Here is a 26,205-nt window from a genome sequence, read left to right on the forward strand (position 1 = left end):
TGCATTAACGCCATAATTTGATAAATGGAAGAATTACTTTGAAATAAAATTCCTTTTTAAATAAACCGAAATATGATTTTGGGACAGAATGACGACCAAAAGTATATATTTAGTTACCACAATGATATGTGATGGTAAGTTTCTAACTGAAATTCATTATTTAAAAATACTGGCTGTATCAGAACAAATAAAGGCAGTATGAAGTATTTACTGGCTGTTTCTGCTTCATCCGCAGTTTCTGTGGAAGTGTTGCATTCTGGCAGCCACCAGACAGAATGCAGAGAGCTGCCTTACTGAATGGACTTAACATTCTACACTGGCAACATGAGTTAGTACAAAAATCATGTAGGCTGTAGGTGTTTCTTCCTCATCAAATCCAATTATATTAAAAAAGGTAGAAAAAAGTCTTTGCTTTGTGAAATTTATATTATTGAATGACCAGATGTTTGTTTGAGTATTTCTAGTTAAACATCCTATTTCTCTGTCATTTTCTAATTGCATGCCTAAAATTTCTGTTGATTTATTGTTATCACTTTGAAAGTATAATATGAGACTGCCCTTCTCCAGGATGTGTTGAATTGCGACACTGTTTGTATTTGATAATCACGCGAATGTAACATCTCTTAAAATGATGCTACTCCTTAGCCCAGAGCAAACCTTAAAGCTGCAACTGTAAGCGCAGAAATCATCAAGCTTGTAAAGGGACAGCCCCCTGGGACAGGGAGGTACAGCTGCAGAATTGACAACGCTTTGCTGAGCACTTTGCTAGATGTGTGTGGTAGTAGTGTGTCTGTGTGTACGTGGGGAGGATGAGGAAAGAAAGAGGGTGGGTTAATAGCCCAAGTCACAGGGAGATTGATGCTGGTTGGCTACAGCTGTCTGGTGCCCAGAGTGAGGCAGAGGGTGGAACGGAAATGAAGTGTGCAGCATCTCACTGTAGCAACTGTTGTTTGTGCTGGGATATGGTGAATCAGTGATTGGCTTACGGACTGTTACTACAAACCTAATCATGAGGGGTTTGCACTTGATTTAGCCAGTTCGGTGAAGTATGATTCCTGCCCAGACCATTATTGTACAGGTAAAGTACTGTGATGCCCTCTCTGTTGCTAAGCAAATAGTGTACCCTTGATGCGATCTTTGTTTAAAATTACAATGAAAAACTGATTTTACTGTCTCCTTGTGTGCTGCAGCATCAGGTAATGTATCAGTGTTGACATAATGTATTGACGAGCTATAGCCATTTAAGCAATGACTGAACAGAATGGGGTAGCTATATGTTTGCATCTTAGGTAAAAGACCATCTGAGCAGTTGTGTTCCAGTAGTTCTGTGATTGATATGTTATCTGTTTTACAGTGCATTAATTAGAAAAACACAGCACCATTTAAAAGAAATAAATGGATACTTTAGTGTAATCTTGAGTGATATATGTATAATGCAGAGATGGAAAGTACTCATACAAAGAGATTGCTATAGTATCCTAGAGGTTAAAATGATAATAGGAATGCTCTGTTTTCCTTTGCCAGTGAGGTATGACCTGCATAAATAACGTGATGACTGAAAATAACACTGCCAGGTTTATGTTGCGGCAGGTTATCAAACCTATAGTGTCTATTTTTCCAGACTCAATGGCTGATTGCAAAGGAAAATAAGTCTCGTTTGGGGCTTTATTCAATGTCATTCCACATGACATTACAAGAAAATTAATGGCAGTGCTTAAGTAAGGTCGATGTTTTTAGTTAAAGGGAATTGCATTTACTGTAAGCTTTCTGAATGCTACAGTTCATGGTTGATGTAATGTGTTTTTTTGCAGTGCTCAGCAGATTTGAGCCCTGACAGTAGTGTGCATCTAGTGATGGGGAGGCTAACAACCCTTTTGTTGTGTGCCACTGCCTTTAATTAACCGGGTTATGAATCTGCGAATAGAACCCTAGCTTGAATAGGACTTTGATTAGCAGGGACTCTCATGTGGTACTAAAGATGTCACAGGGCAGGTGTTCAGAGATGCTTCTTTGCTTAAAGTTGAACTGCATTTACTATAATGACTCATTTTAGTAAGATTTCTTTTATAGATACTAACACTAAAGAACAAAATTTTACACATGTAAATAATCCATTTCACACTGTCTAGTTATTTGATGAATGTGACATTTTGAAGAGAATGCAGTGTTGCATTTCATGAGAGAAAATGTACGCGTCTGCATCCATTGAAATTATTACTGCAGGATTATGTGGGATACACAAATTGGCTGGAATTCAAGTTCACACTTTAAGAGACTATGTACCTGAAATGTTAACCAAGGAGGTAGTGCAGAAATTCAAAACCAGTGCCTAACTCTTCTTTACCATCTGACTATCCCCATTGGAGTGTCTTGGATTCAAATTTGTTTTTTGAAAGCATTGTTTGTGACCTGAAAATGAAGATAGTTTTCAGGGTGCTCATGCCACTTGACTCATATTTAGCAGAAGTTCGAAGAAACTAGTGAAAATATTTTTGCCAAGGGCAGACATTATAATTGGCAAGAATTAAAATTACAGACCGGGAGAATATGTTAACTCAAAAGAAATAAGGTACATCTTAAGTTTAGAAGAATTTCAAGGACTTTTCTTTGCACAATAATAGCAGCAATAGATATTGTGAAGGACATCAGTCAACTCTTAATATTCTACTTCCCTTTACCATCACTATTTCAGGAACCTTCAAAAAATGAATAAATGCTGAAATTTTTGAATCAGGAAATGTGGCCTCTGTAGCTTTTCACTTCTTGTAAAATTATTTTTTAAACAGCAGCAATATTTTTGTACTGTACATAGGAAATGGAATAATCATCAAAATTGTTTCACATTTTAAAAATGTTTGTTTGCCATCTTCCTGTGTTTTGTCTGTCATTGTTAAAAAAAGGTTCATCCGTCTACCGTTAATAGTGTAAAATATGTGTGTTGGATGCTGCTGGATTTTTTTTAAACTGCAGTGTTTTGCAGGCCAGTGGAAACACAGGAAATAATAGCTTCACTCTCATGTCATTTAGAAAAGAGCATGCTGCTGCCTGCGGGAAAGAACAGTTATAACCCCATTATACAATAGAAGGCCAGACCAATACATTCCAAATATTCCTCATTCAATTAGTATACAATCTGTGTATTGTGATTAATCAATATCAGATGGGAAAATCAATTGTAAATATATGTTAGAAAACCAAAGAAAACCATATGAGTTTCTATCTTGCTGTTGGTTTAGTGTTGAATATTAGTTCTTGTAGAAGGACTGAAGGGAAATCTACATAAATCAGAGGGAGAAATGAATAGAAAATTATACTGATAGGGTTAGTTGAAGAGTGGTGGGAAGAAGCTTGTGCAGAACCTATACACTGCTGATTGGCTTGGTTCTGTGCTGTACATTCTATGTAATTTTAAAGTAATTAAGGGCTAAACAGTCATGTCTCCTCTTGCATTTACAGGATGTTAGCTAGCTACTTTCAACATTATTTAGAGTGAATGAAATGATTGCAGTAAAGAGCATTTATACTCTTTAAGAATGTATTTAATGCACCCTATAAGTATAAAGCTTGAATTATCTGTGGATAAAATGATAATTGCAATGTTTTCTTAATATTTAATTTGGTATATTTAACATTTAACATAATATTTAACATTTCTGGCAAATTCAAGTGGCACTTTGAGTATTGTTTTTCTTTATCTCTTATATATAAACACATTTTGGATTAATACCGTGCTGTCTCTTCAAAAAATTATTTAATTGCAGCAGAGCATTCCCAAATAGCAGACCTATTAACTGCTATTAAATAGAAACACTGGTTCCAGCATAACCAAGATACAAATGGGCCACGTGTTGACAAGTTATACTATTTTTCTTAATTATTTTTTGAAGCAAGGTTTGGTAAAATAAAAATTCATCCCAACACTCTCCTCCCCATACTGCACTTGGTCAAGAGCCAGTTTACAGATATTCAGATGTTATCACTGGCAGTACTTACCTACCCCACCAGGAGGCATGCTTCAGCAGCTTAGCTACTGGCTGCTTCAGTTCTATCCTCTCAAAGCAGCACAGAAAATGATGACAACGCTTGTTCTCTGGGGGAAATCCTAGTGAAAATGTCCCTCTTGGCTAAGATTCAATGTTTTGAAATGATTAGCTGATGTCAGCATTTTAGTGTTCTTGCTAATAAATTGTCCCTTTTTCCTTATCAGAATACAGCTGAACTCACAAAACATATTTCAGTGAATATTATGGGATAAATGTGTAAGAATGAAAATCTACCCATTAAGTGTGTACAACAAACTAAACTGAAAGTGGGGGACTACTGATTAGCCTGGAATTTACAACATATCTAGTTCTGATGTTTAACTGCCAGTCTGACCTATTTCAGAGCATTGCTCTAAATCAGTGTTATCCAATATACAAGCCACTGGACAACACTGCTTTAAATAAGTCAGCCAGCAACTTATTACAAATTTCAGGGCTAAGAAAGTGTATAGATTGGGAAATAAAGTTTGCAACTGAAGTGTGATATTTGGAATATGATGAACATGCAATAAACACCAGATAAAATTCCCTTAATCTGGATGTAACATAGAGTAATAGGTCTGTTGATAGCAAACATATGCATTTGGCAGGAAAAGTTATAGTGAACCTCTTCTCACTCGAAAAACAGCTTCATAAGAGTGTTTCTGAAGTCACACGATTATTAATTATTAACTTCTACTTCATTATAATTAACTGTGATGTAAAATAACCTCCTGATAACTTAGTAGGTGAATAAACCACATAGTAAGCAAATGGTCCCTGGATTAAATCTTGACTGGTGCTGAATTACTTAATTATAGCCAGGAATACACTTTGGGCTCTCAGAATTAGACTCTGAGTGGGTAAGGAAGTACAAAAACCCCGATTATTCTCCAGTGATGTATGTTGGACCATGCATATAGATGCAAATCTCAGATAGCACAGGATTGAAACTGGTTGTGATCAGCAACCAACACATGCTGTCTCCCGCGAAGCGTTTTGAGATGTTTCACTATGTTAAAGGCACTATATAAATGAAAGTTGTTATTGTCTCATGTTGGACAACTGATGATGTATAGATAAAATTTTACTGGATTTTGTAAAAGAAAGGTGTTCAGTGGGGCAATGACATCTTTGCCTTGAATTTGCTGAAAAACGCATGTATAAAATGTGTTCAAAATAGCCCAGTAAAAACCTTGGAAATGTTTGTATTGCAAATATTGGCCGTTCAAGCTGCTAGGGCAATCTGAAAAACTTGTTAAAGAGGGAAAGTGCTCTTTTAAAAGGATTGTTGTTTTTCCAAGTTTTTTTGTGGACAAGTTTCTGATGCCCATATACACTATAACCACGTGGATGTTGTTTTAAAGAGTTAGAGAAGTTTAACAGTTTGTGTGATTCTAAATATCCAACTGAAAGAAGCATTGGAATTAAGTTTGCAGAAGCACTGAGAATTGAGAACTATTGCTTGTGAACATACAAATGTGCTATCTTGACACAGAATGATGCCTACCAACAAACGATCTGGTATTGTACAGTACTATACTCAGAGCTGAAGAAAGGAAATCCCTTACTTGGTGACAAAAAAAAGCATTTTACTGATACTCAAGAGGGTGAATCTGAAATAACTGGGTCCCTGGGAAGTTATGGCCAATGACGAAACAATGTAACCTATGATGTAGCTAGATAATTCAAAGAAAGCAGAACTACTGAGATCAAAAAGAAGCAAGAGCTCCTAGAAACCTGTTGGAAGATTTGGTGTCAAGCTCTTGCTGTGATGTGTATGGGAAGACGTGCACTAGTAGTGGGACAGTAGCACTTTATGTCAGGTAAGTTAGCAAGTTAGTCAGGTTCTTTAAATTATTTGGATCTGCTCCGTGCGCACTTTTTCCCAGGTGTAGTGTGGAATAACTGGCATGGTCCAGCTGGGAAAATTTAAAAGAATGCATCTGCTTAAAGGCCAGTGGCTGCAGAGGGGAACAAAAATTCTTTTAGCCATTAGAAAGCCAACATACCATAAGGAACATGACAAGATAAGACTGCCCAATAGTACCATGTATCAGATAGATGGCCAAAGGTTGCACGCTGAAAACAGTGTTGCATTTATGGTTCACCCATGCTAACCGGACGGTTCTTTCATTGCATCTCAAGGTGCATCTTGTCAACTTTGCCAAGCTCATATTTTCTAAGGCCTCCACACATTCAACATATTCAACACAAAACAGAGATCAACTGATTAAGTAAGGGTCTGAAGGGAATGGGACAAAGGCAGGTAAATGTATTTGAGGTCCAGAACAAACATGGTCTAATTGAATGGTGGAATGGGATAGAAGGGCTGAATGCTAAATGGCTTCTTCTTGTTGACGAGTTCTTTCTGGTAAAAATTCTTGGAATTCCTGCACTTGAAGGCAAGTTGACGCAATGATTCCCCAGCAATTTTCATGCTGCTATTCGTCAATGATTTATCCAAAATTGGAAGGAACAAGAATATAAATTTCCCGCTATCATTTGAAGGCACTTTCAGTTTTCAGTTTTTAGCTGAAAGTGTTAGCTGACTGTAGATGTAGAGTTTAAATGATCAACATCAATTCAATTTGATGATCTGTTGATCAGAGAAGTTTAAGACAATTGATGGTGCTACTAAAAATAGAAAATATCATTAAATGAAGTGTTTTATGACAAATAGTTTTGGTGTATGAACCTACATTGAACATCAGTTCCGGTTACATTGAACAACATAAGGCACTGAGGAGAGTATACTGGCAGCTTTGTGTCCAGTTTTGGTCCTCAAGGTACGGTTGACTTGCAAAAATTCAATAAGACACAGGAACTAAATGCTGAATAAATGAATTGTGAATAGAAGCTGAGGAAGTTCAGTTTGCTTGTATGCAATGAAAATTATGCAAGAAAATAGAATCTGCCTTTTAAAAAATATAATAAAGGAAAGAAGTGGAGAGGATATGAAGGGTCTGCACTAAACTAGAGCACACAATTATAAACCAAGACCCTCAAATTAAACTGTCCAAAATTGTCAAATTCATTTGCCTAGTATTTTAACAAACATATTAAACTGTTTATTTTTAGCAGGCTAATGCACATATTGAAATAGCAGTCTAAGGAATTAAAGCAAGTATTTTATCTAACAGGAGAAACATGAAGTGAAATCTGTAATTTTGTTGATTGCGTTGTGTAAATTGGTACTCAATGTGTTTCCATCGTAACAAGACAACATTGCTAGTGAAATATTGAAGCAATAGCTAATAACCATATCCTCTCACTGTTGTATTTAGTTATGCAGTGATATTTACATGGTGATTACTCTTAAGGGACAGTAGTTGATAGATTTTTGTTTACTACAGGAGTGTGGTGGTGATATAGTCAATAAATTTCAAATATTTGTTGAAAGTCTCCATGCAGACTAGATGGTGGCATATGGTTTTCAATTACCACCCTGTCCCGCATATAACTCCTGTGAATTTTGATAAAGGTTTCTTGAAATGACTGATTTGATAGATAAAGGGAAAATAAGCAATATAGTTTATGTGGATTTTCAGAAAACGTTCAACAAGGTGTCTTGCAAGAGGCTTATTATAAATGTGGTATAATAAGAAATGTAGCATTGTAATTACAAATTTGCTTGACAAAATAGCAGACCAAGATGTAGAATAATTGGATGTTGTTTGGATTGGAGAAGGGGTGTAAGGGTTGAGTGCTAGATCCACTTTTGATTTCTGTATGTATCAACGGTTTGGATTTAAGCATGGAAAGCACAGTCTCAATGTTTGTTTGGGACACAAAACGAAGAGGTTTTGAACACTTCAGGAACAGGCAGACAAGTGACAAATGCAATTTAATGTGAATTAATATGCGGTAATACAACTTAGCAGAAAGAGCATAAGAGAAATGGAACAGAGTCTCAACGGAAAGACCCTGAAAGATGTGCATGAACAGAGAAAACTAAGGATCGGAATACTTATTTCTTTGTAAGTATGAGTGTGGTTAGTTAAAGTCAGGAACAGACCAGTGGATTTTGGGTTTTATAAGTAGGCACATAGAGCATGAGAGTAAAGAGGTAATGTTTAGTTTATAAAAAATATTGAACTGGCATTTCAGAGTGTAGTGTGCAGTTTTGAACACCCAGGGCTGAATTTTCACAGAATTGGGTGGCCTCTGGAGAAAAGGATGGCTGGATATCTGTTTCTCCAGATGGCCTTATTCTGAATGCTTGGCTGAGTTCCAAGACTTACTAATAGATTAGCTCAACAGGATATCTGTTTAATAGGGTAAAGTGGAGTGTTTGCTTTGGATTAACATCTTTATGAGCTTTTAATAAGCCTGCATTTCCTTGAACTGTTTCTTTCAATATCTGTAAGTTTATTTGGACAACATTAGGAGGTGTGAAGTGAGGAAAAGCTTCTATTAGTGAGACCATAATGGCTCTGTTTGATTGGCATTCTTATAGGGTTGTAAGAGCAGCAGTTTTTTTGTTAAAGCAAATGTTTGGGTGTCTTTTTTTAATGCTTTCCAAGACATGCAATTGTTACATGGCTCACTGGTTCTATAGTGCATACTGGATGAGTGGGCATGAAGGATACATGGGGCATGAAGGTGGCATTGGCAGAGCATTGGGAGTGGGTGGGAGGGTTAGTGGCATGAGGGGCGAAGGCTAGAGGGCTGAAGAGCCTTTAATACAAAACATAAGTTGGAGGAAACACTGAGGGTGGAAAGAACACAGAATGTATTCTGGTTGAGGGTCTTCAATGTCCACCACCAAGAGTGGCACAGTAGTACCACCACTGACTGAGCTGACTAAGTCCTAAAGGATATAGCTACTAGACTGGGTCTGTGATAGGTGGTGAGGGAACCAACAAGAGGGGAAAACCGATATGACCTCATTCTCACCAATCTATCTGTCACAGATGTATCTATCTTTGACAGTATCGGTAGGAGTGACAACCATACAGTCCTTGTGGAGACGAAGCCCCATCTTCACATTGAGAATACCCTTCATTGCTTTGTGTGGCAATAACACTGTGCTAAATGGGATATATTTCAAACAGATTGAGCAACTCAAAAATGGGAATGCATGAGGTGCTCAGCAGCAGCAAAATTGTAAACAACCTCAATCTGTAACCTCATGGCCTGGCATAACCCCCACTCTGCCATTACCATCAAACCAGGGGATCAACCCTGTTTCAATGAAGAGTGCAGAAAGGCATGCCGGGGGAACACCAGGCATACCTAAAAATGAGGCGTCAACCCGGTGAAGCTGCAACAAAGGGTTACTTGCATGCCAAACAGCAAAAGCAGCAAGCGATAGACGGAGCTAAGCGATCCCACAAAGAATAAATCGGATCCAAGCTCTGCAGTCCTGTCACGTCCAGTCATGAATGGTGGTGGACAGTTAAGCAACTAGCAGGAGGAGGAGGCTCCACAAAAATCCCCATCCTCAATGATGAGGAACCCGGCACATCAGTGCAAAAGACAAGACTGAAGCATTTGCAACCATCTGCAGCCAGAAGTGTCGAGTGGATGATTCATCTCAGTCTCCTCCTGAGGTCCCCAGCATCACAGCTGCCAGTCATAGCCAATTTGATTCACTCCACATGATATCAAGAAACAGCTGAAGGCACTGGTCACTGAAAAGGCTATGGGACCTGACAAAAGTAATAGTACTGAAGACTTGTGCTCCAGAACTTGCCGTTGCTAAGCTGTTCCGGTACAACCACAACACTGGTATTTACCCGGCAATGTGGAAAATTGCCCAGGTATGTCCTGGGACATAAAAAGCAGGAGATATGGAACCCAGCCAATTACCACCCCATCAGTCTACTCTCGATCATCAGTAAAGTGATGGAAGGGATCGTCGACAGTGCTATCAAGCGGCACTTACTCAGCAATAACCTGCTCACCGATGTTCAGTTTGGGTTCCGTCAAGGCCACTCAGCTCCCAACTTTATTACAGCCTGATTTCAAACACGGACAAAAAGCTGAACTCAAGAAGTGAGGTGAGAGTGACTGCTCTTGACATCAAGGTCACATTTGACCGGGTTTGACATCAAGAAGCCCTAGCAAAACTGGAGCAATGGGAATTAGGGGGAAAACTCTCCACTGGTTGGAGTCATACCTAGTTCAAAGGAAGATGGTTGTGGTTGTTGGATGTCAGTCAACTCAGATGAAGGACATCAATGCAGGAGTTCCTCAGGATAGTGTCCTAAGCCATTTCACCATTTTCAGTTATTTCAACAATGACTTTCCCTCCATCATAAGGTCAGAAGTGGGGATGTTCGCTGATGATTGCACAATTTTCAGCACCATTCGTGACTCCTCAGGTACTGAAGCAGTCCATGTCCAAATGCAGCAAGACCTGGACAACATTCAGATTTGAGCTGATAAGTGGCAAGTAACACTCGTGCCACACAAGTGCCAGGCAATGACCATCCCCAACAAGAGAGAATCCAACCATTGCCCCTTGACATTCAATGCATTACCATTGTTGAATGCACCACTATCAACATCCTGGAGGTTACCATTGACCAGAATCTGAACTAGACCAGCCATATAAATACTGTGGCTACAAGTGCAGGTCAGAGGTTGGGAATCCTAAGGTGAACAACTCACCTCCTGATTCCTCAAAGCCTGACCACCATCTACAAGGATGGAATACCCTCCACTAGCCTGGATGAGGGCAGCTCCAACAACACACAAGAAGCTCAACACCATCCAGGACAAAGCAGCCCACTTGATCGGCACCCCATCCACCACTTTAAACATTCATTCCCTCTACCACTAATGCTCAGTGGCAGCAGTGTGTACCACCTACAAGGTGCACTGCAGCAACTCACCAAATCTGCTTCGACAGCACCTTCCAGTGACACAGTCACCTTATGCGACTCCAGTCCCACACCAACATTGTTGATTCTTAACTGCTCCTAAAAGTGGTATGATAGGCTAGTCAGTTGTATGAAAACCCATAGAAAGAGTAGCACAAGCAAACGGGCAGTGGTAGTTTAAGAAGAAAGCCCATCACGCCTTCTCAAGTGGAATGCCCACATTCCAAGAATAGGAATAGGAAAACTATACCTGTGAGACAACTTTAATGCAGTAAAAAGCAACTAAACCATCACCAGGGTTTGTATGCTGTAGATAACCAGGTCAGCATAAGAAGAAAGGCAGTTTTCTCTATGAAGAGAAAGAAGGGCTACATTTAAAGAAATAAGAGAACAACTTAAATTGCTTAAGAAATCCTGTTCAAAATTTCTATAGATAGCAAGTGGGACACATTTAGAGGCATAATGCTGAACATATAGGATAAATACATGCATAGAATCATCAAGCAGATACATTAGATGGATTAACACATTAACCAGAGGCGAAAGAAAGAGGAAAAATAACTTTTCTCAAACCTGCAGCGACATTCACTGAGCTGAATATAGGGATGTGCAAAAACATATTAAAAAGCTGGTCAGAGAGGGAAGAAAAGGTCTAGAAATAATCATAGCTGCAAAGACAAAACATAATGGGCCAAATTTTGAGAGTTAGACTTACTCTCCACATCCTTTAGCTCAAAATATATTTGCCCACAAAGCTGCTGGAAGTGCAGCGAGGGAAAGGGGGCATTCTGGGACCTGAGTGGGCAGGGAAACTAAGAGATTTAAAGACCAATGAGATATAAATATTGGGAAAGAAACAGTAGAAGTACTGAGAAGGAGAGTGAATTAAAATATGTGAACACTGTTAAATCAGATACAAAAATCAAAACAAAGTGAGGGAAAGCAAGATTGAATTTAAAGAACAAAAAGATTTAGAAAGGAAAATTAAGATTATTATTTTTCTTAAATGGCATTTATAAAATCTCCCTGAAAAATTCAAAGCCTCCAGCAATGAGATTCCACACTTGTAATAGTTAATTTTCAGAACCAGAGAGGTTAATCATTCATAATCGCAATATTAAAAGTGTATGTATGCTACTGAGTATTGGGCCTAAATATCTGCACCAGGGTTTGCTTCTAGCTACCAGGCAAATGCATTCATTTCATGATGTTTAATGCATGTTAATAGTAAGGCAGTCAACAAAATGTCATTCCTGCAAAGCTAACGGTGGAGCAGCACAACTAGATCAGCAACTTTTTGATAGTCTTATTTAACCATGCAGCTGCTGTTCACCTGAAGTTGCTGTACCATTTACGCATAAATCATGGGGAGTGTCATTAGCTACACTACTATCTTGACAGCAAATTTTGGGCCAAATATGTTCAGAATTTCAACAGTAAGAGGGCATTCAGAATAGAACCAAAATAGATACAAAGTGGTATGAAACAGAGAGAAGCACAGTACAGGTAATATTCTCAATAATTCCTCCAAGTATTCACAGGGGGAGAAAAGGAAGCACCATACCCTTCCCAAACAGAGACAATTTGAGCACAATTAATAACTTTGATATTAATGAGGTAGAAATTCTAAACCAGCTAATTGGGCTCAAAAATATATCACCAGGGATAGATGCTATTTATACCAGAGTGCTAAGGGAAAATCTGGAAGAGATCTGTGACCTGTTCACAATCATTGTAATAGAGTCAATGGACACTGGGGAAGTACCAATAGATTGGAAACTGGTTAATGTGGCATCCTTATTTAAAATGGGGACAAAATAAACACAGGTAAAAGGTTCATTAACCGTACTTCACTTGTATGTAAAATAATCGGATCAATTATCAGGGGTAAATTTGAGGATTATCTATGCAATAATAACTTAGTAAGCAGGAGTCAATGTAGATTGAGAAGGGAAAGATCCTGTCTGACCAACCTTGGTATTGTCTAAGAGGACTTTTAGATAGGGTAGAGTCAGTGAAATGCATTGGACTCTTAAGAAACATTTGAAAACTACAGTAAGAGAAATTTAAGGTCTTTCTGGGTGGATGAACTAAAGGTCTTTTTCAACTCTAAATGTATTGATTCTGAATTTCCAAATAGTTTGTCCTAACCTCCAATCTTAACTTTATTAGGAGATCATTAGAATCTCTGTCATTATGAAAATGGCAGCGGAGGCTCAGATCCGTAAATTCTGGCCCTGAACACAGCACCTACCATTTTCATGCACACAAGGAATGGGGGCGGGTTCTAAGTTGCAGATCCATGGTTCACTTGTCTATTGACACAAGCCTGAGAGTTATCATTACAGGATTAGTGCTGCATGACTAATTTCACAAGCTTTCATTATTACAGTGATACACCTGTTAGTTCAGTTTGATTGACTCTCCAAGTGATTATAAAGTCTTTAAAGTGGGACTATGAGTTCCAATGCTTTTTTTAATAAGGGATTAAAGGAAGTTAAATGTAGTGAACGGGTTTTTATCAATCAGAGTGTTTATGTTTTGAAATAGTGCATTCATCGATAAACATAATCTCAGCATAGGTTCTGAGGTCTGTCCATGGTGTACACTGGGTGAACTGGCATGGTAGGTATAAGGGCAAAGGGTGGTGGGACATGGGTTGGCACAAGTTTACACTAAGTTGTCTTAGGGGAAATCAAGTGCCATGGGGTTGGATAGAGGGACATAGTTTGGCATGGAGGATATGAGGGGCCATGAGGGGTGGACAGAGGGGCATGGGCTGGCATGGAAGGTATGACACATAGGATCACCACCACCTGCAAGTTTCCCTCCAAGCCACTCACCATCCTGACTTGGAAATATATGGCCGTTCCTTCACTGTCACTGGGTCAAAATCCTGGAACTCCCTTCCTAACAGCACTATGGGTGTTCCTACACCACATGGACTGCAGCAGTTAGAGAAGGCAGCTCACTGCCACCTACTCAAGGGCAATTAGGGACGGACAATAAATGCTTGCCTAGCCAGCGACACCCACATCCTATGAATGAATAAAAAAAAGGCAGAGGGGCAGATGTTGTCACGGAGGGTATGAAGGGCCAAGGAGGGTGGGTGGGACATGATTTGGCATAGGTTGGCATGGAAGGGGCATGGGGAATGGGTGGTGGTTGAGGGGCTATGAGGGGTGAGGGCTGGAGGGCAGTATTTTACTCTACTTTCTTTTCTCATTGCTTCAACAAAGTACCCATGCATCAAGGCAGGTCTTCCTCCCAGCCTGCTTCTACACCCGATAGCCTCCACACTGTTTCTGAGGTCTCCTGCCATGGCTCCCATAAAAAAGTGGCTCAGCTGGAACGAAAATCTGAAGTTCTGGGGCACTTTCTCTTGGGTCGGTTTTGTGGAGCCGGGAATTATCCTGTCTTTGCATTCCTGACCTGGGAGTGAAAATTCAAGTTAACGTGTCCAAACCACTTTGTAAACCTAGGTAACACCACACAGGCATTGTGTTCCATGCCATGCCAAACATAATCTGCACTGCCTTCCTGTCACCATCCAGAGTGATGCTATGACTTTAACTATAGTAGCAGTGGAATACAATGGTACAGTATGTGTTATTTACACATGCCAAGGTAGCTCTGAAACAGATTCCCTCAACTGTGTACAGAAAGATTTAGACTTGGTGTCTGTAATTTTAAGCTCTTGTAAACTAGTTTCCAGTGGACTGACACCCACCATGTGATTATGTTTTAGTGGAAAAATGTCAATGCAAATATTTCAGATAAATCAAGCTAAAAATTGATAATCCTCATATTTTGTATATTTTATTAGAAACCATTCCCCTTTCGCTGTTTTAACTAAATTGACCAGGCTTCCACAAAACCTCACTGTCCTTTTTCTCATGTTTGAACTTTCTTTCCTGGTATTGTTTTTCACTGTCTGTTTTTGCTTTGCCACTTTTGTGTTGGCATGGAATAGTTTTGGGCACAAGTCAACACGAAAGAGGCAGGACAACCTGTCGGATGACCAAGCCTAAAGATTCCTGGGTTTGGGGCATAGATTTTGACTTTGGTTGTGACTGGATGGGATAATGTTTTTGTCAGCATCACACGGCCGTTAATCTGGCGGAACAGCTCACACAGCCACTACAGTGTCCACCCAACTTTTATCCTGTTAAGATTAGAAAGTTGAGGGTAATCTAACTGAAGTTTTTGAAAAGATGAAGTAATTCAATAGGATGGACACAGGGAAACTATTTTCTCTGGTTGGGGAATTCAGAAGAAGAAGGCATGGTCTTAAAATTTAGAGCTCAGCTCTTTGGAAATCGGGGGAGAATTTTCTCCCCATCGGGGGGTCGTGTGGGGGTGGGCGCGGTCAGGTGCGGAGTCGATCAACACCCCCGATAGGCTGAGCGCCGCCATTTTAGGTGGGAGGGTCAATTAAGGCCTGCCCAGCTTGACGCATGCCCTGTATGGGCAGGAGGGGGTTGTCTGAGTTGGGAGTGCGCTCGAAAGAGTACAGAATTCTCCCTGAGGCACAGAGGTGCCTCAGGGAGATTAGTTTTAAGTTTAAACAGTCTAATAAAGCGTTGTAAAAAATTTTATGACATGTCCCCTCGTATGAAACTGTCACATGAGCTGGGACATGTGCATTAATTTTAATAAAAATTTTTCTGACAATTTAAAATCATTCATGAAACCTCATCCCGTCCATGGATGAGGTTCCATGAAACATGCAAAGGCTGCCTGGGCTCTTCGCCTGCCCGCCAACCTTAAGGTTGGATGGGCAGCTCAGCTGATTGCCGTAATTGCTTTTTAACAGGCCTTTGACATAGGTCTAAAATGATACGCGGTGATGTCGGGACCTGACGTCACCCCGTGTCATTTTATGCCTCAGCGAGCCACTCCCCCCGCTCGCCGAGCCCCAGATTCTGCCCCAGAAAACAGAAGGGTTGGGGGAAATCTAGAAATATTTTCCCCAAAATGCTTTGGCTATTGGGTCAAATAATTTTTGTTAGGCATGAGTATCAAGGGCTATCCTGTGTGAGCCATTGCTCAGTTGGTAGCATGCTAGTCTCTGAATCAGCAGGTTCTAGGTTCAAGTCCCACTCCAGGGCTTAAGCACAAAAGTCAAGGCTGACACTTCAGTGCAATGCTGAGGGAGTGCAGCACTGTCAGAGCTGCTATCTTTAGGGTGAGATGTTAAAGCAAGGGCCTGCTTGCGTAGATGTAAAACATTCCATGGCACTATTTGGAAGACGAGCAGAGGAGTTGTCCTGGCCAATATTTATCACTCAATCAACATTATTTTTAAAAAATAGGTCATCTGTTGCTGTTTGTGGGAATTTGCTGTGCGCAAATAAGCTGCCCTGTTTCCTACATTCCAACAGTGGCTATGGGCAGGATTTTCAGCTCAGCGTGCAGGCGCGCACCCGACATGCATGAGCGTGAAATAGTACGCAAGGACATCAGGCGAGTGCCCGACAATTAAGAGGGCTGTTAAGCCCGTTAATAAATTAATTAAAGTGAACTTTTCCCTGCCCATCCAACTTTACGGTTGGCGGGCGGGTGAATAGGCTAAGCAGCCTTTGCATTTTTGCCCGTGGATGAGGTTTTGAACAGTGATTAAAAAGACTATAAAGATTTTTAAAACTGATTTTTAACATGTCGCTGCTCATGTGATAGAGTCACATAAAGAGACACATTTTCCTTATTTTTGAAAACCTTATTTTTAATGTTAAAAATCCTCAGATCCTGAAGCAGCTCTGTGCCTTCAGGGAGCTTTCACTGAGTGCACCTGTGCGCATGCGCACACTTCAGCGCTCGCGCTCCCCCCGCACCCACCCTGGCAGCGCTGAGGTTATCAGCACGTGTTTCATGCTGGCTGGCCGTTCATTGGCCAGTCAGCGTGAAATCATGATCGGGGCCCAATCGCGGACCATCGCATGGCTGCTCCCGGGCCCGCCCGCCCAACGAGGGGAAAATCCTCCCCTATACTTCAAAAAGTATTTCATTGGCTGTAAAGTGCTTTGTGATGTCCAGTTGTGAAAAAAACTATATAAATGCAAGTCTTTCTTTTTTATATGGAACAAAGGCAGATAAATGGACTTGAGGTACAGATCAAGGTGGCTCTAACTGAATGGTTGCACGGGCTCATGGGGCTGCATTGCCCCTCTTTCTGACTTCCAGCCGGATGAAAATTGTGCATCTATAACTGGATTAATAATTGCTTGTTTTAACCACAGCACATTTCCTCAACATGTTGAGATTACCTGTTCTAATATCAGGAGCTAAAATACGAACGCAGCTGAGAATTCTCTTTTTTTTTTCCCTGACATTTTCACTATGTAGTAAATTCTCATTGTCATTTTTTTGTGGTTATGACTGCATTACTAATTCCAAGGCCCAGCCTTGGGCACTGCAGACAGGGATACTATCATGACGCACTACTGCTACTACAGGCAGTCAAACATTCCAGGGCACTCTGCCAGATGCAGATGCATTTTATTTCTAATCCAGGAAATGGAATTTTTATTTTTGTAAAGCTGTAATAATGTTCAAGCTTTCTATATCGGAAAATCAAAAAGCATGATATACCAATTGAGGAAGATTCTCTTACACAGTCAATATGAATGGTGATGACTTGTGAGTGATGTCTTGAATATCAAATAGAGCTGATCCTCTAGTTGCATAGATATCGCCTCTCCTGTTCTAATACCATATCTGGAACAATCGACCACCATCATTTGATTCTCTCCTTGAATGATAAATTGGGGTCCACTTTTCATCCCTGCTAAAATTATAAATGCAAAATATACAAGATGGCTTCAGAGCTTTTCATCTTTTTTTAACAAACAAATTCCCAAGAAGGTAAATCTTTTCCCTGTCCAAGTTGGGCTTAATTTAATGACAAACATTATGGCAATGTTCCAATATGGAGGGATGACTTATGGGGCAGAATTTTTCGTCCTGCAGGTGGGCTCACGCCCAACCTGAATGGGAGTTAAATAGTGTGTGATGACGTCGGGCGAGCGTCCCAACGTCATCGCGCACACGCTCTACCTCCCTACACACCATTGATGGACGGGCACCTAGCTGAGATACTGGGTGCCTCATCCATCTCCCACACTGACACTGACCACCTGAGGTCAGTGCCTGTGTGGGGGCTTGCAGATCAGAATGCAACCCCAGGGACCCCTCATTCTGTCCCTGGAGCTGCCTCACCATGTGAGTTGCCACTCTCTCAATGGAGGAGGCAGTGCGCTCGACCATGATGCTCAATGCAGTGCTTACACTCCGCATTGACTCCTCCATCACAGAGACCATGGCAGGCACACCCTCATGGATCTCCGTCAGATCCTCCCGCACATCTCGATGGACATCCAGCACCTGCTGCCTAATGGTCGACTCCAGAGGCTCATCATCAGCCTTTGACTCAGCATCGTCCTGGCCCCCATCAGCCTCCGACTGCTGGCGCCCTGGGCACTCTCTGCCTCCACCCGCACCTCAAGTGAATGTGAAGTGCCCTCACTGCTGTGCACCAAGATACTAGTGCAATGTGCACTGTCATTGTGTATGCCAGGCACCCTAGTGAGGCAATGGAGATCTGCATCATGGTGCCATCATCTTTCAATGATCAATGAGGAATCCAAATTCAAGGCTCCCATCAGTGAGGAGACTACACTAGAACGGTTGCAAAATCGAAAAGTCTTACTTCTGTGCACTGCACTCTTTACCTTCGCCTGGCACCCCCTCCTCTCCATGCCCGGTTGCACGGGGAGCATGCCAACTCCAGAGCATCTTGCTTGAACTGGGAGAGCAGCATCAGGTTGGGCAGGCCTCAGCCTGTACATGTCCTCTTGGCTTGGTTATGGGATGTCTTCTTCTGAAAGGACAGAGAAGCATTGATTAGTACACTCTCTACCTGCAGCGCCATTGCAGCCTGGCCACCCCAGCTGAGGAACACCTCACAGGGCGCATCTGAGCCATGGCCCTCGAGCCGCAAGGCACTCAGTCAGAGCAGCCAGGAATCACCCCATGGTCCAGCTCCAGCGTCACTGATAGTTGGCACTCAGACTCTAGCACCCCTGAGGTCCATGGGGGGACAGCCACACCTGAACACTTCTGCACACTGACCCATGCCAATATGGTACTCACCTTTCCTGAGTGCAACAGGTCATTGAAGCGCTTCCGGCACCGCATCCATGTGCACCTCACCACATCATGGCTGTTCACCAATTCTGCCACCTTCTCCCATGCCCTCTTGGTGAGTTGTGGTGGCCTCCTCCTCCCATCTCTGGGTACAAGGGTGTCACTCCTGTCAGCCACCTCTTCCAGGAGGACAGCGTGGCACTCATCAGGGGGTTGGGGGGGGGAACTGAGTGCCCACCCCACCTGCCCCCCACCGCCTGATGTTTGCTGCTGCACTCGAATCCATCTTTACAACAGCAGCCAGACTTCCTTCCCTGGCAGCCTTTCTGGGGCTGGCCGGGCCATTTTTAAACTGCCTGCCGGGTCATCATTGAACCCGGCAGCCGACAGGAGCCGCCGCCACTCAGCCCTTCCCGGCCAGTGATGAGCAGCATTTCACGCTAGGCAGGCCTTATTTGGCCCGCCAGCATGAAATCACGGTCGGGGCCCGATCGCGGGCGGCAGTCAGTTTTGGGGCCATTCCCAGGCCCGCCCGCCATGCCCACCTGACAAGGTCAAAATCCTGCCCGTGTGGTTTGCAACCAGAAGGACAGAGAGTGACAAATTGAGTCCTAACCAATGCCCTCTTCATTTTTTTTCATTCTGCATAGCTAATTCCCTTTGAATGCACAGAGCATTTTAATTGTTTTGCATATTCCCGTACGCAGGGTATCTTAAAGGGAGGAACTTGAGGCTGGCCTGCAAGGCACTTGCTAGGTTGCTGTGTGGTCATACATACATGCAGCTTACAGAAAACATTGATTTTAACCCAGAGTTGGGCAAGAGCTAGTTAGTTAATTTAATATCAGAATTTGCATCAATATATACAATTTCCATTGGCTAATGTCTTTTACACGAGAGAAGTGTTCCTCCACGCTGCATCCATATTTTTTTTAGATATCCTTATTAACCTGATGTTGGATGGTGAACAAGCAATTGCATTTAGCTTTGACCTCCCCCCTCCACTTCTGCCCACAGTCAAAATCTTCCAGTTTGAGAAATTTCTGGAATAGTGCCAAGACCCTATTCTTCCCGGGAGAGTGAGGCTCTGGGTAGAACTTATTTATAGTTAGGGCCATGGCTCCTTTTTGGAGATGTTGCTTGGAACCAATATGTTATGCAGCGCGTGATCCTCCTGCACAAGCTTTCTTTGGCTTTGCCTGTCTGATTTTGTTATTATTCTGAAGGTTTATTTTCCATAAGACCATAAGACCATAAGACATAGGAGCAGAAATTAGGCCATTCGGCCCATTTGAGTCTGCTCCGCCATTCAATCATGGCTGATAAGTTTCTCAACCCCATTCTCCCGCCTTCTCCCCGTAACCTTTGATCCCCTTACCAACCAAGAACCTACCTATCTCGGTCTTGAATACACTCAATGACCTAGCCTCCACAGCCTTCTGTGACAATGAATTCCATAGATTCACCACTCTCTGGCTAAAGAAGTTTCTCCTCATCTCTGTTCTAAAAGGTCTTCCCTTTACTCTGAGGCTGTGCCCTCGGGTCCTAGTCTCTCCTACTAATGGAAACATCTTCCCCAAGTCCACTCTATCCAGGTCTTCCAGTATTCTGTAAGTTTCAATCAGATCCCCCCTCATCCTTCTAAACTCCATCGAGTATAGACCCAGAGTCCTCAAACGTTCCTCATATGTTAAGCCTTTCATTCCTGGGATCATTCTCGTGAACCTCCTCTGGACCCTCTCCAGGGCCAGCACATCCTTCCTGAGATATGGGGCCCAAAATTGCTCACAATATTCTAAACGTGGTCTGACCAGAGCCTTATAAAGCCTCAGCAGCACATCCCTGCTTTTATATTCTAGTCCTCTTGAAATAAATGCCAACATTGCATTTGCCTTCCTAACTACCAACTCAACCTGCAAGTTAACCTTAAGAGAATCCTGGACTAGGACTCCCAAGTCCCTTTGCACTCCAGATTTCTGAATTCTCTCCCCATTTAGAAAATAGTCTATGCCTCTATTCTTCCTACCAAAGTGCATGACCTCATACTTCCCCACGTTGTATTCCATCTGCCACTTCTTTGCCCATTCTCCTAACCTGTTCAAATCCTTCTGCAGCCTCCCCGCCTCCTCAATACTACCTGTCCCTCCACCTATCTTTGTATCATCTGCAAACTTAGCCAAGATGCCCTCAGTTCCTTCATCTAGATCATTAATGTATAAAGTAAAAAGTTGTGGTCCCAACACTGACCCCTGCGGAACTCCACTAGTCACCGGCTGCCATCCTGAGAAGGACCCCCTTATCCCCACTCTCTGCCTCCTGCCAGACAGCCAATCTTCTATCCATGCTAGTACCTTGCCTCTAACACCATGGGCTCTTATCTTACTGAGCAGCCTCCTGTGCGGCACCTTGTCAAAGGCCTTCTGGAAGTCCAAGTAGATAACATCCATTGGCTCTCCTTTGTCTAACCTACTCGTTACCTCCTCAAAGAATTCTAACAGATTTGTCAGGCATGACCTCCCCTTGATGAAACCATGCTGACTTTGCCCTATTTTACCATGCACTTCCAAGTATTCTGAAATCTCATCCTTAATAATGGACTCTAAAATCTTACCAACGACCGAGGTCAGGCTAATTGGCTTGTAATTTCCCATCTTTTGCCTCACTCCCTTCTTAAACAGAGGGGTTACATTAGCGATTTTCCAGTCCTCTGGGACCCTCCCTGACTCCAGTGATTCCTGAAAGATCACCACTAACGCCTCCACTATCTCTTCAGCTATCTCCTTCATAACTCTGGGGTGTAATCCATCTGGTCCAGGTGATTTATCCACCTTCAGACCTTTCAGTTTTCCTAGCACCTTCTCCTTGGTAATGGCCACCATACTCACCTCTGCCCCCCGGCTCTCTTCAACTTTGGGGATGTCACTTGTGTCTTCCACTGTGAAGACTGACGCAAAGTACCTATTCAGTTCCTCCGCTATTTCTTTGTTCCCCACTACTACTTCTCCAGCGTCATTTTCCAGCGGCCCAATGTCCACTTTTGCCTCTCTCTTACCCTTTATATATCTAAAAAAACTTTTGCAATCTTCTTTTATATTACTGGCTTGTTTACCCTCATATTTAATCTTCTCCCTCCTTATTTCTTTTTTAGTTGTCCTCTGTTGGTCTTTGTAGGCTTCCCAATCCCTTGGTTTCTCACTGCTCTTCGCCGCATTGTATGCTTTCTCTTTAGCTTTTATGCTGTCCCTGACTTCCCTTGTCAGCCATGGTTGCCTCGTCCTCCCTTTAGTATGCTTCTTCTTCCTAGGGATGAATTTTTGCTGTGTCTCCCAAATTACTCCCAGAAACTCCTGCCATTGCTGGTCCACTGTCTTTCCTGCTAGGCTCATCTCCCAGTCAATTCTGGCCAGCTCCTCCCTCATGCCTCTGTAGTTGCCTTTATTCAACTGTAGTACCGTTACATCTGATTCCAGCTTTTTCCTCTCCAATTGCAGGGTAAATTCTATCATATTATGGTCACTTGCTCCTAAGGGTTCCTTCACCTTAAGCTCCCTTATCAAATCTGCCTCATTACACATCACTAAATCTAGAATTGCCTGTTCCCTAGTGGGCTCCACCACAAGCTGCTCCAAAAAGCCATCTCGTAGACATTCCACAAATTCCTTTTCTTGGGATCCACTACCAACCTGATTTTCCCAGTCTACCTGCATATTGAAATCCCCCATGATCACTGTAACCTTGCCTTTCTCACACACCTTTTGTATCTCCTGGTGTATCTTGTGCCCACATCCTGACTACTGTTCGGAGGCCTGTACATAACTCCCATTATGATTTTTTTTACCTTTGCGGTTCCTCAGCTCCACCCACACAGAATCTACATCATCTGACCCTACATCATTTCTTGCTATCGATTTAATTTCATTTCTTACTAACAAAACAACCTCACCCCCTCTGCCAACCTGCCTATCTTTTTGATAGGATGTATATCCTTGGATATTTAGCTCCCAGTCCTGATCCCCTTGCAGCCATGTCTCCGTAATGCCCACCACATCATACCTGCCAATTTCAATCTGCGCCACAAGCTCATTTACCTTATTTCATATACTGCGTACATTCAGATACAACACCTTCAGTCCTGTATTTCCCATCCCCTTTCTCATTGTCGTCCCTTTATCTGATGTGCTTGAAGTTAGATTCCTAGCCCTTTCCAAACACTCTGTCCTATTTTGTGTTCTGGAGACTTTAAGAGCCTCTCTTGGGCTCTCCTTTCTTTTCAGTTTTTTCATAATTTTCCATGAAGCTGAATACACCCCCCCACACGCTAACCTGCTGCTTTGTTTCCCATTAGTCATACTTCACACGTTAATAACTAACACAGCAATTGGTAAAAAATTTTTCATGGTGATTTAACCTTGATCCCCTTCGTGCTTATTTGCCTCCTGCACTTCAGTAACCTCATCAGCAAGTGCTGAGTCACAGTTGAGCACAGCTTCCTTATGTATGCCCAATGATGTCATAGAAACATAGAAAATAGGAGCAGTGGTAGGTCATTCGGCCCTTCGTGCCTGCTCCACTATTCAATATGATCATGGCTGATCCTTTATCTCAATGCCATGCTCCCACTCTCTTCCTATACCCATTGATGCCTTTAGAGTCTAGAAATCTATCTATTTCCTTCTTAAATATATTCAGTGACTTGGCCTCCGCAGCCCTTTGTGGTAGAGAATTCCACAGGTTCAATGCCCTCTGAGTGAAAAAAATTCTCTTCATCTCAGTCCTAAATGGCCTTTCCGTACCCTTGGACTGTGATCCCTTGATTTAGACACCCCCCAGCCAGAGGAAACATCACCCCTGCATCCAGTCTGTTCCACTCTGTCAGAATTTTATACATCTCAATGAGGTCCCCTCTTGTACTTCTAAACTCCAGTGAACACAGGCTTAGTCGACCCAATCTCATCTTGGACGACAATCCAGCCATCCGAGGAATCAGTCTGATGAACCTTCACTGCACTTCCTTTAAGGCAAGTATATAGTTTCTTAGGTAAGGAGACCAAAGCTGCACACAGTACTCCAAGTGTGGTCTCGCCAAGACCTTGTACAGCTATAGCAGGGGAGACGGTGGCACAATGGTAATGTCATTGGACTAGTAATCCAGAGGCCCTGGTGAATTCTTTGGGGATGTGTGTTCAAATCCCACCATGGTGCTTGGTGGAAGTTAAATCCCACTAATAAACGTGGAACTGAAAAGCTAGTGTCAGTAATGGTGGGCCATGAAACCATCATTGATAGTTGTAAAAGGCCCACCTGGTTCACTGATGTCCTTTAGGAAAGGAAATCTGCCATTCTTACCTGGTCTGGCTTATATGTGACTCCAGGGACAGCATTTTCCTGTTGGGGGGCGGGGCCCGCTCACTGACGTGTAAAATGACAGGCGATGATGTCAGGCGGGTGTTCCGAAATCACCGCACGTCATTTAGATTTTCAGTTCGGTGGGTGTGCAGCCAAGTTGGCTGCGTGCCTGCCGAAATGTCAAAGGCCTCTTAAGGCCATTTAAAACCTAATTAACTCAGTTTAATAAGCTGCCCGTCCAACCTTAAGGTTGGCGGGCAGGCGAAGAGCCCAGGCGGCCTTCGCACTTTTCATGAAACCTCATCCACGGGCAGGATGAGATTTCATGAATTGTTTTAAAATCTAATAAAAATTTATACATTTATTCTTTGACATGTCCCAGTTCATGTGATAGCGTCACATGAGGGGACACATTTTAAAAGTTTAAAAATCCTTTATTTAAAAGTTTAATACTGAAACAAATCTCCCTGAGGCATCTCCGTGCCTCAGGGAGATCTCTGCGCTCTTTCACGCACATGCATGAAATAGCGCGGGGAACTACTCAAGGAACCCCCTCCCCCCCCCACCCCCCACCCACCCCCCCACCCCTCCCTGCCCACACAGGGAGTGCACAGCGCTTCCAGATGAGCGTCACGCTGGGCGTACCTTAATTGGCCCGCCAACGTAAAATGGAGGCGCGGCCCCAATCGGGAGCCCTGATTGCGCCCGTCCCCGCACAGGTCCCCCGATGGGGTGAAATTTCTGGCCCAGATTCACAGCAAAGTAGTTGACTCTTAACTGCCCTCAAAAATGGCTGAGAAAGCCACTCAGTGCAAAGACAATTATGCTGGCTTTGCCAGTGTTGCCCACAACCCATCACAGAATTTTAAAAAAGTAAGACACCCTTGCTCCTGTACTCAAATCCTCTTGCACTGAAGGCCAACAAGCCATTTGCCTTCCTAATTGCTTGCTGTACCTGCATGTTTACTTTCAGTGATTGCTGTACAAGGACACCAAGGTCCCTTTGTACATCAACATTTCCCAACCTGTCACCATTTAAATCATACTCTGCTATTCTGTTTTCCCTACTGAGCTGCATAACTTCATACTTATCCACGTTATACTGCATCTGCCATGTATTTGCCCACTCACTCAACTCATCTAAATTGCCTTGAAGCCGCATAACATCCTCCTCACCACTTACATTCCCATTTAGTTTTGTGTCGTCAGCAAACTTGGAAATATTACTTTTTGTTCCCTCATCCAAATCATTGATATATATTGTGAATAGCTGGGGCCCAAGCACTGATCCCTGCAGTACACCGCTAGTCACTGCCCGCCACCCATTTATTCCTACTCTCTGTTTCCTGTTTGTTAACCAATTCTCAATCCATGCCAATATAATGCCCCCAATCCCATATGCTTTCATTTTGCACACTAACCTCTTATGCGGGACTTTATCAAAAGCTTTCTGAAAATCCAAATACACCACATCCACTGGTTTTCCCTTATCTATTCTGCTAGTTACGTCCTCAAAAAACTCCAGGAGGCCTGTCAAACATGATTGTCCTTTCATAAATCCATGCTGACTTTGTCTAATCCCATTTATATTCCCTAAGTGTCCTGCTATCACATCCTTTATAACGGACTCTAGCATTTTCCCTACTAATGATGTTAGGCTAACAGGTCTGTGATTCCCTGTTTTCTCCCTCCCTTTTTTAATTAGTGGGCTTACATTTGGGGACTGTTCCAGAATCTATAGAATTTTGGAAGGTGACAACCAACGCATCCACTATTCCCATGGCACCTCCTTTAGTACCCTGGGATATAGATTATCAGGCCCTGGGGATTTATCGGCTTTCAGTCTCATAAATTTCCCCAGC

At 42.4% G+C, this 26,205-nt stretch overlaps 1 protein-coding gene across 1 annotated transcript in view; it reads left to right on the forward strand.

The window, feature by feature from the left end:
- Positions 1-932: 932 nt before the first annotated feature.
- LOC144678727 (E3 ubiquitin-protein ligase HECW1-like) overlaps positions 933-26,205 on the forward strand; it is a 676,338-nt gene continuing 651,065 nt past the window's right edge. Inside the window, exon 1 of the mRNA XM_078538571.1 lies at positions 933-1,078. Coding sequence (XP_078394697.1) covers positions 1,049-1,078 — 30 coding nt within the window. The 5' untranslated portion in view covers positions 933-1,048. The remainder of the gene's footprint in view (positions 1,079-26,205) is intronic.

This window comes from Cetorhinus maximus, chromosome 3 (genome assembly GCF_964194155.1).
Source record: "Cetorhinus maximus chromosome 3, sCetMax3.hap1.1, whole genome shotgun sequence".
Lineage (NCBI taxonomy): Eukaryota > Metazoa > Chordata > Chondrichthyes > Lamniformes > Cetorhinidae > Cetorhinus > Cetorhinus maximus.